Here is a 15,676-nt window from a genome sequence, read left to right on the forward strand (position 1 = left end):
GTTTGTTTGCCAAGTGGTGCGTACCAGGAAGAAGACCCGAAGAAAACTTCTAAGGCAAAACAGGTTATGGTTTCTTGCTCTTCCATAGTGGGGAGGGTGCAGCAAGGAGAGCGGCTCTTGGAGACCTGCAGTTCGGGCCACCCTGCTTTGCCCCTGACAGGGCGGTTCACCCTGTCCCCAAAGGTTCGGGGTATCCGTGGGGCAGCTGCAGCTACTGCCATCCGGTGTGGGAGAGCGGAAAACCGTGGGTTATAAAGTGGGTTTAAATGACAGTGAGTTTGGTCCCAGTTCTACATACCGCCTCTGAGGTTCAGCTTCTTGGATTTCGATGTTTTAAGGTGGTACCTTTGTTCTAGCTTTCATGTTTGTCTCATGAGACACCTTTCGTCACCTGAGGTACAGCGTTTCATGCAATAATTACTGCTGCTGATTACTTTGAAGAAATTAAAGATTTAATATTTGTGAGGCAAAAGGGAGAATAGTACTGTAACTGAAATCTTCTTTATTCACAAGCCCAACGTAACCCAGTAACTCACACCGTGAGGTTCCACATACAGCAGCAGCACTGCCCGCCCCCTTGGCTTGCAGGGACCTGCCATCTGCATGTACTTCACAGAAGGATGCCAGCTCTAACTCCGCTCTTCTCCAGGGCATAATTCCGTGGAACCCTTTTCACATCCCAGTTTCAGTGCGATCCAGGGTCTCCAAGATCAGCGATGAACAGTGGAAGGCAGGGCTTTTCGCAGGTGCAGTGCTGTCATCTTTTTGGCTACTATGGCTGGTACGGTAGTACCTGGCGCTGTGACTCCTGGATTTCAGAAATTTGGTCGCGTCGTTTCAAACCGTCGCTGCCTGGTTTGTGGTCTGTTGCCTCAGGAGGGTTGCTCCTTCAGCCTCTTGCAGGGTGACAAGAGGCAAGACAGAACACTTTAGCCTTAGCTACATCGAAAGCATGCTGCTATAGGCAGCGAGTTTTTTGGATAAGCTTTGCCCTCCTTCCTCCCACCCCTGATTAAAAACCAGCAGCTTGATAGCACAGCAGCAAACGCACATTACTATCAAACAGAATTTTCACTACCGTTTTCATATTAAGATGAGAAGTCAGAACGTGAAGTTCACTAGATCTGCACATGGGACTATTCTTGCCGTTAAAGGGCTTTAGGCTGGAAGAGAGCCCAAAATTTTAAAAAGAAATGCAACATTTCCAGATCAAATATTAATTACATGCTATATAGAATCATATTTTCCCAACAAATTTTATAAATAAAAAGCTAGGCCTTTCAAACCATCAGCAATATTAGTTTTGGATTTGAAAGATTATGAAAGATAAACAACCACGTAACTGTGAATTAGAAAAATACTGGCCTAGGTTGCATAAAAACCTCCATTAAATAAATACCGTAAGTTTTCACTATGAAAATTCAGTGGCGTTGTACTTTAAAAAACTATAATGAATTAACCATCCCGTTAATGATATTCGAATTGTTTTTCACAAACCACATACACATACAGGAAGTCAGATGGCCAAAAAAGGCTATGTATACTGGATTAATACTCAGTTCGACAAAAAGTACTCTTGGGAGGCTTCGCTCCTTCGTCACAGCATCCCCGCCGCAGCTGTCAGCTCCCGCTACCCCTCGCCTCCCGCTTGCTTTGCTGTCCCACAAGGTCCAACACCCCGAAGGCCGACACGGCGGGCGACGTGATTGCGGTCCTCTGCGTTCATCCCTCAGACCACCCCTTGAACCTCAGGGTGACCTGCAGCGAGCGGTTCTGGTTTCCAGTCTGGCTGGAAGAAGTGAATGTTGAATGTCCGTGCCCAGTTCTCAAACACTCTTTTCTCTGTGATGAAGCGATGATGACTGCCCTTTCGTCCCCGCTCGTGGGACATGTACATTGTGCATTCATCAGGTCCCAAAGGTTCGTAGTAATGATAAGGTACTGAAAGATGATTAGGATCCCTGTGGAAGAAAGAAAATAGATGGAAGCCTCAGATGTTCTTTTTTTACTGATTGAAAAGATGCTATCTTTAATAAGCTGATGGGCTCAAATCCACTTTTTCTCCTAGCTAAACCAGATTTCTAGGTAGTTGTATCTTTCTTGCATATTTAATACATCAGACTAGGGCAAAGGTGTTTTTTTTGCTCTTCCTATTGCTCTCCTTTAATCCCCTCCTCCCAGTTAAATAAAGGACAGCAGTAGCTCAAAACCAGGGAAGAGTGCTGCAGGGCTGTGCCATTCCTCTGAAATCTGAAGCAAACTGCTTAGAAGAGATTTGTGTCTAGGCTGTGATTTGTAAAAAGCCTTGCAGAGGTACTGACCGAAGTGGGGGAAGGGGCAGAGAGAGGGGAGGTGGTTTTGTGTCACGTCAGCTCAGTTGAACGTTCCCTGCGTGAGGTCCTGAGCGCACAACTTCAACGCCCCTCTCTGCAGGCCGGGTCGGCGATACAGTCTGCCGGTGCTGCGTTTCCAGTCAAACGTGTGTGGCACAGATAAGTTCTTTTTTGATTTTACGATGGCAACTTTCAGGTATCTAAGCTAAAAATGAAAACCGGTCGCCCACAGTGTCCGTCTGACCTGCTGAGGCCATCGGCATTAAGCAGCAGGAGATGCAGTACTCGCGCAGGGACACACAGGGCACCCGAAGGACGGATTAGATGTTTAGGATAAGGTTCATTTTAGCAGTTCTAACATCAGTGTTTTGATGTTACGTTCCATAGAAGACACATGCATGCTGTACTGCTAGTCAGCCGGAGCGAGTCATCCTCCTTTTTTTTTATTCTCAACACTAAACTGCACCCATCGTGCTGTTCCTTTGGGCACAGACGTTCTGGGCTGACTACAGCTTACACCACGGTGTAACCCAAGTGTACCCATCTCCCCAGCTGCTACCGACGAACTAGCGTGTTGTGGCGGAAAAGTTAATCCAAATGTTGCCATTTAGTGAAGCCTTGGAACTGCTCCATGTTAAGGCCGGAGCTGGACAGGACCCTAGTAGAAAATCTCATGCAGATTCAGGGCTGTCAGCTCTAATTCAGAGTTGATTATTTTCATTTTGAAGAGCTAATATTTAAACTCCCTTTCAATTGCATGCATCCACAATCTGTCAGTATTCTGTCCTGGTCATTACTTTTACTGTGTAATTCTGTCACCCACGCAATCCTCTAATTTTTCTTATTTTACCATTATCCATATTGTGTGTGCAGTGGCAAGGTAGGATATTGCTGCTGCTTTCCATTTGTACTGCAGATTAACGTTTTAATTCAATCAATCTAGCTTCCTGGTAAAACAGCACGGTGATCAATCTTACAAGACCAGAATAACAATAAAATTCCATTTCTAGCATAAGATGGATTCTAAATTTACTAAATATATTCTCACTGGAGTACATAAGAGAGAAAAGAGATCCTTCAATACCTCACCTACAGAAAACACATTTGTAATGTAAAAAATACCTTTTATATAGAAATGTATTTTTTTTTTTAGCTACAACTGTTCAATCTCAATCTTCAATTAATTTTTTCACATACTTTTTTGATATCCTGTTATTACAATGTTGTAAATGAATCATATAGGATACATCCTGTGAATCTTACAGGATACATTTTAATGTAATTTATTTTTTATTCAGAACTACTACCCAAATAGACCTCTGCCTCTCAGGCTGCTCTTCCTTTCTGCACTGCAGCTGGGTTTTACCCTTGTGCTCTCGCGGGTAAGCTGTAGTGCTTGGTGGGTATTTACTGCTTTCAAGTTAGGATTAGTAAAGCTGAAATCATCTCTCCAACAGGCTTTGAACAACTGCAGTCATAGTGGAAACAGGTGAACTGCTCAGGGCCCAGTCCTGCCAAGGGAGCTGCTGGCCCCCACACATTGGGTGGATTTGGTGGGATCCTCCCTCCCCCACCCCACCCCTTCCATAGGAAGGCCTGAGCGTGCAGAGCATGAACTGAAGAGCAAAGAGCAGGAAATTCATCGCTGTATGTCTCTTCCCCGTCCCCCTGCCATACGTGGAGAGCAGCCGTGGCTGACAGTGGTAGCTGCAGTCAGGTTTCTCACGGAGGATCTATAGGAACGCTGCTCCATTTCTTTTCTCCCCAAGTATACAGGTAAGGAGGTAGGTGGATCAGATGGGGAGAGGAAGGAGAGAAGGCTTGCTGAGTGGTCCTCCTTCCCCCTCACTCTGCTAACTCATATTTACCTAGGGTTACTCTTCCGTTACCTCTCTGACGTCTGTACCTCCCAGTAAGGGCTTTCTCTCCTACCGGGGGATGTTTTAGTAGTGGATTTCCCTTTGGAAGACAGGGATTCTACATTACATCGAAGGCTCCGGAGCTAACAGCAGCATATGCTAAGCGGATGCCCTTAGCTCCAGGCTGTACTGGGTCCCTACGTTTTGGCCGGTGCAGAACGACGTGCTGTGCGGGGCCTGGCAGGCGAGGGGCGGAGGAGCGCAGTCTGGGCACCCTGCTGGGTTCGGGCGTCCCCTGACGGGTGCTCTCAAGGCTTGTGTGCAGGTCTGCTGGCTGAACCGGAGGGGAATTCAATGCAGAAATGAAAACGCTGGTGGCTTTAGCCCTCTCCAGCACTACTCTGCTGCCGACTGAGGCTAAATCCCAGATGTTTTCCTTTGGATTTAGGCAGCTAGGTACCTAGGGCGTTTTGTCTGAAGTCTTCCTCCTTTCGTGGGAGTTCTGGATTCTCCCAGACTGCATGCTGGTAAGGTCTGGATTTGAACTCTGGCTTGAGTAACGACACCGTAACCCAAATTAACTGTACTGTGTTATCTTCTAACTCTGCAATTAGCTTGTGTCACCAGCAAATGAAATGCATGAGTAATTTCTATACGGAAATTGCTTGCCACCTCATTTATTAACATTAAAACAGATGCTGTTTTATCACTGACTGATACTGGACATTAATCAGTATTTTGTCAGACCGCATGCATATTAATCTCACAGCTGGGAGGAATCTAGGGAAGTTCCTCTGTAAAATACACCGTACTTCCTGCCTCACAGCCTGCCAGCACAGCAACCGGCTAAGCGCTCACACCCAACGTCAGTCATCTACTGTTTGCCACTTCAGTGCACATTTTCCCACAGATGGTATCCACCCACAGCGAAAGCTGAAAATACAGCGAAGAGTGTTTGCCTCAAAAGAAACAAGGCAGAAAAACAAGGCCATCCCACATCACATTCTGGGCAACCTCTTCCTTTATCAGTGAAGAACTGTAAAGAATCAACCCACTAAACTGTAGGTACTTATACGCTTTGTAGAATAATTCATATTTTGGGAGGGTGAATGGAGTGTCATTAGCATGTTGAGTGATGGGCAAGGTGCTGTGCCAGGCCTGTGAAGATTTCTGGATAATGTTTTGCCTTCTGTTCCCAGGATTCCATTTCCTTGACCTCCACACTAGCCCTGTTTCCAAAGGCATTTATGCATTTGGTTATTAAGGTAATGAGGTGAGGTCCAGGCGTACGGACCAAAGGGCAGGACTGTCCCCCACATGGTGCGCGCCCCTTCCTCCGCCAAGGCCCTCGGAAGCCCCAGGAAATGTAACCAGCAACAGCTGCCACTCTGCACTTGATTTAAAGCAATTGAAAGTGGAGAGAGGTAGGTAAGAAAATAGTAGATTTAAAAGCTGTACCCAAAGGAATAAATTAAAAGAGTTTCAAATGCCAATTTTCAGGCAAATTATCACTGATGGGAAATGGCCCGGCAGTCAAATGAGGATTCTTAAAGAAAAATGATCTAGCTGCATAATTGGAGCAAAAATTATTCATATTAGTTAACTAAGGCTCAGAATTAAGCTTTGAGTTTTTCTGTGAGTTCAGAAGGCCCATGAAGAGGAGTGTTAGAGAGGGCTCTTCTCACAAAGTTGTCCTTGTGTGCCTGAGCACCCGGAGACAGCTGCAAGGAACCAACCACTCGCTGCTGCTGATACTCGGGTGGACAGGGACTGGAGTTCCTACAACCCGCAGCGAGGCTCGTCGGCCTTCGTCCCACCGCTGCAGAGCAGGCAGGAAGGCAGGCGGCTGCACCGCAGTGCTTCGGGCATGGTGGTGCTACCCCTGCACCCCGCTCTGGCCGCTGATGCAGGGAGGCGAGAGGAAAACCCATGTCCCTGTTCAGGAGTGAGCCCTGTGCACACGGCAGGCTGCCAGAGGGAGCTCAGAGAGGGAATGCTTCCCATCTGGGGTGCTGGTTTGCTCCAGCAAAGGCTAGGATTAGATCCCTGGGCACCGGAAAGCGCGCAGCAGGATGGCTTGTCTGTCTTGTGACGAGAGCGCGAGGTGCGCACGCTCTCCAGAACCTCTGCGGCGTGCACGGAAGCGCAAGCTTTCATCTTACTCTAGAATGTGCAAGTCAGATGTATTTAACAGCACGAGAGCGGCACCAAAGCCATTAACCCTTGCTACAGCATACATCTGCAGCAGAGCAAGGGATTTGGTATTACATACAGCTTTGCTGTAAAGCCCTAGAAATGTATAATAATCAGGTCATCAATTCCCGTTCAGCTATAAAAATCAATGTCCAGTGACAGTAAATAGAAATGAATCTAAAACACGTTGTTGCAATTAATAGTGACAAATCTTCTAGTCTGTACTCCAGACTCCTTCACTAGACTATTTTTCCTGCATGGGTGGGAAGCAATTTGGTTAATGATCTTAAGCTAATAATTTGTAGCAGAATCAACAGTATGATATTCACGATACCTTTGAGATGTCCTTCACGTTACAGATGTGATACTAATTTAGTTCCATGACAGTGATCACCCACACTCATTACTTACTCCACAAATTAATACTTAAAAAATAATGGGTATCTGCTAAAGTTGTAAATTTGATGGTATTAACTCTGAATAGAAGTGTTGGGTTTTTTTTTTAAATCTTAATGATTCTGTAGTTGCACAGGATAAAGTACCTGTATTGGTTCACACACATGAGAGGTGGAGTGGGTTTTTTTATTGTTTTATTTTCCCCTTTTTCTTTTTTAAATGATAGATTTGTATTTTTTTCAGCCTGAAAACCAGGAAATCTGGCTTAAAATCACAGAATATTTCTTTATTTCTGCTATTCCATTTTGCTGTCTTATTTCTCTGAGAGGAAGTGCTGTTTAGCTTCCTAATGAATGGCTGAAGAGCCAACGAAGGTGGTTTAACTGCATTTATGGCAAGAGCTTCCTTGCATAGATCTCCACAGGCAGCTTCTTCCAGGCATGGCAAGTACAGTTCTCCCCTTTGGTTTTCCGGAAATAAACCTGAGGTGAAGACCCTTTATGTTCTTTTGATTAAGAAATGACCTTTTCCCTTTTAATGACCAGGCAAGTGTACATTTATGTTAAGATTTTTCATGTAGGCTGTAAGCACTATTGCATCTATCAATGTAGGACTGATTACAGCCTTTCTTGTGTTATAATTTAATAGTATATCCATTTGATGTCGGTGTATCAACCCTATGAAAGCCTTTCTCAGTGACAATTTCAGCCTCTCTTAAAAACAGTTGTGTGGTTTTTGGTGGGGTTTTTTGTTTGGTTTTGGGGTTTTTTTTGTTTTTTTAAATGAAGTCTATGTATTCAAATCTGACTTTGCCTGAAAAGTTAGGATTGAGCACTGCTTTACAGTGAATTGCTGTCTTCTGCATTTTTGGCTCATCAGTTTAGTTCAGCATCACGTTCATGTGCCACTGGAACACAGCCACTTCTGGGGTAAGCCCGACCAGCCGCTTACTGAAGTGTCTTGGCCAGCTGAAACGACAGGGGAGCCGGAATGCTGTGCTGTGGAAGGTATTTATGTTGTCTGGAATACCTGATCTAGTTTGTTATTTTCCTCGGAGAATTCGTGATGAAATCTGGCAGCACATTACAGAATTTATCATCAGTGTTTTGTTATAATTTGTAGAAATTCTTACAAAGTGGAATTTAGTGCTGACATTTCATACTGTAATTTCTTCCGGGATTTCTACTGTGTGCCCAGGACAAATGGAGATTCCTGCCGGATCTTTTTCAGTGCTCAGAAGAAAGTCAAAGCAGTCCTGTTCTCTGACAGATGAGCTAACCTGTCACTGCAGCCTTGCTCCCCCTGCCCCTGAAAGGCATCTTGATCTGGTCCGCGAAGCAGACTTCAGTGAGGTCGCTAAAGTTGCAACAGGGAATTCAAGTGAGTACTTCTTGGTGAAAGGGATTTGTGAGCAGGTGATGAAACGTTCCAGACTGCCAGTACCAGCTCGCTGCGCTGCTGGGTCACCCCGCAGTGCGACGGGATCAGGACTAGCTGTGGGCACGCAACCACATCGAACGGAAAGGCCAGAGCGCTAGGACTAGTAACGGATGGGCAGGGGACACTTCAGCCAGCAGAAGGATTGCTGATGTAAAACTCTATGAATTTATACTGGATCAGTGCTTTGCATCAGGTGGCTAAGCATGATTTTGGTCCAGCACCAGAAGTCCCCAAGACTGCCCCCCTCTAGCACTGACCACAGCAGGGAAGTCTGACCAGCACGCTGGGCCGGAGCGTGGCTGGAGGCGCAGCGCAGCACGTGCTGATACTCGCTACGACGGCGGGAAGGGGCTCACGTAGCTTCCAGTGACAGGATTTGTGTGCTGCTTCTGCCACTTGTGGCCCACATCCCCCTGCGTGACCCAACTGGGTGATTACAGCACTGATCTCTTATTCCGCAGGTTCAAATTCTGGGTTTCTGTTGGTGGGGATTATTCAGGAAGCTAGTTTACTGGAAGATTGGGATTCATGTGACAGAGATACAACCACCTTAATTTGAAAGTTCAATTTAGAAACTAGTTACTGTGAGAACTCTGTTCCTCTGTTAAGTGGGGAGGAAACTTTAAAAACAAAAGTAATGTTTTCCAGTATTCCTTTTTTCAGATTAATTTCATGCCAATTACTGCATTACTTTTAGCTGATAAATATTCAGAGACTAGAAGACACCAACAAGATGGATTAATTCTCCCACATTACAAAATTTTTTAAATATTTTATATAACATAATTAAATGCTGTTTGTTGTTTTCAGAATCAGGTCTTGGGACATGTTAATTAATTGCTTTAAGAGGACTGAAGACGTTGCAAAGAGAGGAAAAAAAAATAAAGATTCAGATATTTATCTGTAACGTTCAACCTCGTTGGCTAATAATGGTTCCAAAATAAATCCTACCTGCAGAAATCCGGTGGCACCATGCCATAAACATTTATCCTGTCACAGAGCTCTAATGCGATAGTCATTGTGAACCAGCCCGTGCTAAGCCAAGTGTTGGATATCTTCCTGAAAGCAAAAACATAATTAAGTTTCTAGGCTGACAAATAATTCTTGAGATATCTGAAGCAATTTCTGGGCATTTTGTTTGTTCTTGTGAAAGGTTATGAAAATTGGGCAACCAAGACTACTTTGCTCATTCATCTTTTAATGATTTTGCTAGTGTCTTCTGCCAGTGCACTAACCCACGCTGAAACTACCCTTGCTGCAATTAATTTTGGGCACAGCGATGTTAATGTTTAGCTGACCTTTTGCTAAGTTTACCTTAAGTCAGTGAAACTTCACATCCTATATTCTTCTGCTACTAATCTATACACATCTATAATCACCTAATAGAGCTTGCTTACACACTAAGTGCTCAGGAAGATGCCACGGAGCATGAAGAGGGCTTAAAATGCTGCCTCCCACGGCACGGAGCAGCCCGTCTGCTGGAGCGAGGTCTGGCCTCAAGCACGTGGTCTAACCACCTTTCCTCCCACCCCGTCTAGGATTTGGTTTCTACTAGGCAGCCTGGGAAACCTTCGTCCTAGGTGCTACCCCTCTGCCTGCCCCCAGTCCCATCCCTGCAGGGGGGACCTCTGAGTGTGAGCGAGAGTGCAGCAGCGCCTTTCCTGGCCCCTCTGCAGGCTGGGAGGCGTTTGGGAGAAGCACAACTGATCCAGCACTACTTACACAGGATAGGAGATATCATAGAATCACAGAATGGTTTGGGTTGGAAGGGACCTTAAAGATCATCCAGTTCCAACCCCCCTGCCATGGGCAGGGACACCTTCCACTAGACTAGGTATCTCCATGTACCTGCTCACAGATGTGAGAGATTTACAAGCTGTGCTTAAATTTTGCTGCATCACAGGTTCTTACCGGCAAACCAGTAACAGTCACGTTTCCTCTTCCTAGCCTCTGCCTGTCGCTGCTGTTCAGTGCGCGCGAGCCGGGCACTGCGATGGTTACTGGTTGCCTGGTACGTGCACCGAAAGCCCCAGTCCCGTGTTAAGCTCCTGCACTGTCCCTTTGCCTGGGGGGAGCTGGCAGTCTTGGAACAGGAAGCTCAGGGAAGTGCCAGTGAGGAGCACGTCTTGGAGGTGCTGAGATGCCTGTTTCAGGGCAGCCCTGCAGCACCAAGTCAGGCACCTCTCAGAACTGGAGGCACACCATGGCGTATTTGCTCCGGAGAAAACAAGTTCACTCAAAGGTCTCCTTTCAAGTACTGTTACAGAAGGAGATGGCAGGTCTCCCTAATGGCTCCTCACTCAGATGGAAAACTCCCACAGGAAGCAGTTCAAGCTTGTGTCATCTGCATCCCAAAAAGGCCTCGGATTCCTGATGACGCCTGTCAAGGGACTCTTAAAGCTGAGGCACTGTGAGAGCAAGCACAGGCTGGATGGCCTGCGTGCTGTGTCACACTGTGCTAACACGGACCCTCCTTCACCCCCGTTCCACCACACGTACATCAGCCTGACACCTGCAAAATTTTGTGACACACCCCCCCACCCCCAAAAGCACAGCAGAGAACACGAGGCCATCTTTGGCAGCTGACCCAGGGATAGCAGAAGGCACAACAGTCCTGGATCCAGGAAGCCACAACAGCCACAGCAAGCAAGCGCCAGCCTCACCGATCTGCAATCCACCGCCCAGCTTCCCAAGCCAGGGCTGAACAAGTTGCTTCCAAGCAGGTCAGCTACGGGGCAGAAGGAGGGAGATGTTCGGAGCACTACGAGGCCATCTTTGGCAGCTGACCCAGGGATAGCAGAAGGCACAACAGTCCTGGATCCAGGAAGCCACAACAGCCACAGCAAGCAAGCGCCAGCCTCACCGATCTGCAATCCACCGCCCAGCTTCCCAAGCCAGGGCTGAACAAGTTGCTTCCAAGCAGGTCAGCTACGGGGCAGAAGGAGGGAGATGTTCGGAGCACTGTCAGATTGAGGAATGCCTTGTACCGGGGTTTCCTGTTTCCTCAGTGAAAGGGAAATCAGGCTATTGCAAAATAAAACAGGAGTGGTGGTATCGACACCGGCTGCTTAAAAGGCACTAAACGTAAGGGGATTCTTTAACCAAAAACTGCCAGAAGGATGCTGGGGAGCCCAGGTGATTTGTCCTGTCCTTTGCAGGTCACCTGGTAAGGTATGAACTCCTGACACGTACACTTTTACTGCTCCTGACATACAGACTTTCAGGCTAAGCTAGCATTAGGCGAATAACATGATTTAAGCATCTCATTAGTTCCAATTATGGGGCCTTATTTATTTTCTGAATTTGCGCTTTAAGCTTGGAGGGGTGGTGAAATTTGTCATAATGTCATAGCTGGGTCCTAAGCTCAGCAGGGGCCTTCAGGCACTGCAGCAGTACAAACCAGTAAATAATAATTTTTGGCTCAAAATTATTAGGAAAGCTGGGGAAAAGCATAAAAAAAATCTGCTTTCTCACCGCTTGAGAGTTTCTGAGCCTGTGGATCACTAGGTAATTCAGGAGCTTGTTCATGCTGAGCGGACTTTGGAGCTTGCACAAGGGCAGCATTTTAGGTGCCCAAGTCCTTACGTTCCAGAACTGAGGGAGCAGTTCTGAATGCGGCTGGGCTTTGCACAGGTCAGGCAACCCAGCCAGGCTGTCTGCTGGGTGGGTTTCTTTTTGCTTACGCACACTTACACTATAATTTAATGTTTGCAATACACAGGAGGATAACAGAATTTAAATAAAGTAGCTTAAAAGCTAAACAACGGAATAAAGATTTTAAAACTTACTGAAGTACCACTTTGGCCTCTTTTTAAATACCATGTCTGTAGGACAACAGCATAGAAACGGTTACAATGTCATGCCTTTTCATAAAAGATCTGAACAAGAGTCCAACAAAAGAATACTGTTTTTATACCTAATCAGCTGTAATGAAAGAATATGAAGAACTGTCATGTGCTTATTAGGGGAAATTATCAGATATTCTTTTATATGATGAACTAACACACTGTGCTGATAATTCTGTAGTGCACACTAAATTACAATTAAAGGCCTTTCTGCTCCACCAAAATCTCATTTATAATCTCTATGGAAATACTCTTCCTGCAGTTATTTAATTTATGCTTCCTTTATCTAATTACTATAATATTGGTTCTGAATCATATTTTCTTAATGTACCCTTATTCAATTATAAAGTTATTTTCAAGTACAGTTACTTTGTAATACCAGGTATATTGCTCTGCAGCCATTGTCATTCACCATACTATTTAACTGGCAATGTTTTCTGAAGGTTTCCCTTCATTTCAAAATCAGCTTTTTTTTCAAAAAGCACAATGCATCCAATTACATTTTTCTCATCATTTTCAAGACAGAAATGAATGGTTTGATTATTGCAACCTTGCAATCAGGCTTCTCTCTCCGTCCTTTGTTTTTTGCAGGCACTAATGTCAAGAGCTCAGCAGAAACCTCCCAGGGAACAGCAACATTCTGGGCTGTACAATGTTCTGCTCCTGCCCCCACAGCTACATAAATTTTCTTCCCTCACAAATTCCTTCCTACCCATGTTTCTTTTCATCTTCCCTCTCTTTTTTCTGTGCTGCCTATTCATATATTTTCATCTCCGGTTTTAATCTTCTTAGTCCTTCAAGTATGCTGTATGTGCCCTCTAAAGGAGCGGTTAATACACAGCAGAGCCTGCAGCTTCTTAAAAGCAACAGGACCTCTTCAGGAGGCTGAATTTTCCTAACATCGAAGTGCCCTTGGGTCACACTGGGAGCTCAGGGTGCCCATGACTGAGTCCACTATAAACTTGTTATAATGTCAGTGATGTCTCAAATGCCTTAGGCATTTCAGGAGCCAGGGCTGAGCCTGGTACCTGTGCAGAAAAGGAACGTCTCTCACCCCGTGCACAGCTGTAGGCCTCCTGCTCCGGGTGGCTGACGCAGAACCAGGAAGAGCAGCCTGCCTGCTACTGCACAGCAAGCGTCAGGAAAGGGACGGGACCCTGGATCCCCAGGGCAGAACTGGCCAGACCACGCCACAAAATCGGGGACTGCGTGTGGTCTTACACTGAGAGTAATGCAGGGAAGGAGGTGACCGCATGCACTCCCTGTGTACAGGGGCTGACCCTTAGGGCTGGTGCTGGCCTGCGTTACCCTGCAGCTACTGCGCTCTGAACTTCCACGCCTTTGTGCATACGGGGCGTGCAGATAAACCTCTGCACTTCTGAAGGGTGCACACGCTTAATTCATATTCTCACTCAGCTCCAGTCTAGGTGAACAAACCTGGAAAAGACCGTAACACACCAGAACTGGCGGGCTATCTCCCCTTGTTATCCTTCCTTCTCATTCTGGCAGAGGCAGAATCCCTGGCAGAGACCCAGAGGCACCAATTTGAGGATGAAGAGAACAAGCCCTTTAATGGTAAGAAGCCGACCGAGTACTGTGTGCTCTAGTGTCGGTGGGAGTCACTCGGGAACGCAGACACCTAGTCTGAGCCACTGTCACTGAACGGAGCTCTGCAGGCAAACCACGTGGGCTCAAATGTGAAGCAATGGTAGGGCTGCCATCAGCATACAACAGGTTCCTCTAACACTGGTTCTGCCTTTGTTGTGCAGCCCAGAAAACAAAGTCTGTGCCTCCGGAGTCCTCCCTGACCAGAAAAAGACTGAGCCAAGCTCCCAGCTTTGGTGTGTAGTGAAGCTGGAAAATCTCACCATGAGTCGCTGCCTCTTCATTTGTACCTTAGTGGGGACCCTGTTCCATTTGTACAGCAGCATATTTAATAAGTAAAAAATAGGAGTTCATTAAAAAGAAATTTATTTCTTGCTAGGAAGTCTTTGCTTTAAATGCCCATTTTCAAACATTATATGTGAAAATTCTCAAGTCCTGCAGTGGGTCACTTACTAAAAATTTGATTTGAAGATCAGCCTACAAGTCATAAACAGTCTCATGAAGACGTAACTATCATCATAACTTCCTTTTTCGCAGTTGGAAATGCAAGATGAACTGTTCTGAAGCACCTAAGGTATGACTAATGCTTATTTGTTTTACAAGAAGCTTTACAGCTGCAGTGTTCCAAGAACACTTAAATTCAATAAACAGCTATTATAACTCACGGAATGGTGGCATTTCCTCTATAAGAAAACATAACCTATCCATTCTGATTTTTCAGAATCAGTAAAAAAAACTTTCAGGTATATTACCCCAAAGTGAGATTTAAACAGCTCCTGCCTCCTTGGCTGTATAAACAGCACATCCAGATTCTCATATTCTAAGTTGATGAGGCAACACTCCATACAAATTATTTTGATGCCTTTTTTTTTACTTATGTTACAAGTGATATTATTTGGCATGTTGTACTATATTACAACTCCTGAGGCAGAGGATTTAATGGGTGTGATGGTCCCTCTGGGCAGATCTGAAATTGGTGCATATAAACTACATTATTTTACTACTGCATGACATCCCCCAAATGTATCCACATAAGTTCTCACCTGTCTTTCCCGGTTTCCCGTTTAAACAGGTCATCAAACTGAAGCATCTTGTGGCGAGAAATCATATATGCTTTTAACTGAGGCAGTATCTGGTTCATCAGCTGCAGGTTATTATACACCAAGCCTTTGCCATCTCTTCTCATGTAGCTGCTGGGACCCCAGAAGATAAACACAGCACCGTGGCTCATATTTAAGAGTTCATTGCGATTGCGCAAAATCCTCTGGATACTGGAGTGTGCAATGACTCGAAGGCTCGTTTTGTTTCCCACGTCTCTCCCATAACCCCGCGTAGGTGCATCATTCATCCGTATTACGCACTCCGTCTCATCAATTCTGTCACCTTGTTTGCTTCCCAGAAGGTGTCCAGAGCTGGTGACCAACGCACAACTCTTGCAGTGCATTTTTAGAGGCTGCAAAGACATACACAGTTCAAAATTAGCTGTAAACACCTTCCCGATCGCTACGTGACAACTGCGTTTTACATGTACATGGCGTATTTTACAGCAAAAATCTCAGGAGAACTTTACATAAATCTCGCCCAACAGTCTGCCCAAGTAACTGGGGACACAGTACCTGTGCATCTGTAGATGGGGAAAACGAGGGAGAGGTGTACAGCCCTTAAAGTTACTCTGTGGTTTAAATCCTCCTTCCCACTGCTGCATCACATACAGTAATCACAACAGCTCCTATACTGTTCCCAGCTGCATAGCACTGTACTTCTTCCACTTGCCATAAATGAGCTATAATTGGAGTATTTTTGATTCTTCCTCTTCCATTTTTTTTTTTGGAGGACACAGTCAGTTGTAAGTCCTTGTAAGCACAGGTGCGAGTAGCTTTTCAACCTTGGGGTCAGGACATTTTGCTAAGGGAAAACAGTTATACCCTGGTCCAATCCTTCCACCCCATCTCCAGGTTGGTGTCGTAACCACTGCGATGCTCTTGTACCTCCTTTGTGGTTCAGC

At 45.6% G+C, this 15,676-nt stretch overlaps 1 protein-coding gene across 1 annotated transcript in view; it reads right to left on the reverse strand.

Annotated features, from left to right (window-relative positions):
• Nucleotides 1–1,729: 1,729 nt before the first annotated feature.
• LOC104513781 (alpha-N-acetylgalactosaminide alpha-2,6-sialyltransferase 5-like) overlaps nt 1,730–15,676 on the reverse strand; it is a gene marked incomplete at its 5' end in the record, with an annotated part of 16,910 nt that continues 2,963 nt past the window's right edge. Inside the window, 3 exons of the mRNA XM_010157244.1 lie at nt 1,730–1,961; nt 9,173–9,280; nt 14,715–15,124. Of these exons, the coding sequence (XP_010155546.1) occupies nt 1,730–1,961; nt 9,173–9,280; nt 14,715–15,124 (750 nt within the window). The remainder of the gene's footprint in view (nt 1,962–9,172; nt 9,281–14,714; nt 15,125–15,676) is intronic.

The sequence above is a fragment of the Eurypyga helias genome, unplaced genomic scaffold (assembly GCF_000690775.1).
Source record: "Eurypyga helias isolate BGI_N326 unplaced genomic scaffold, ASM69077v1 scaffold31988, whole genome shotgun sequence".
NCBI classification, from domain to species: domain Eukaryota; kingdom Metazoa; phylum Chordata; class Aves; order Eurypygiformes; family Eurypygidae; genus Eurypyga; species Eurypyga helias.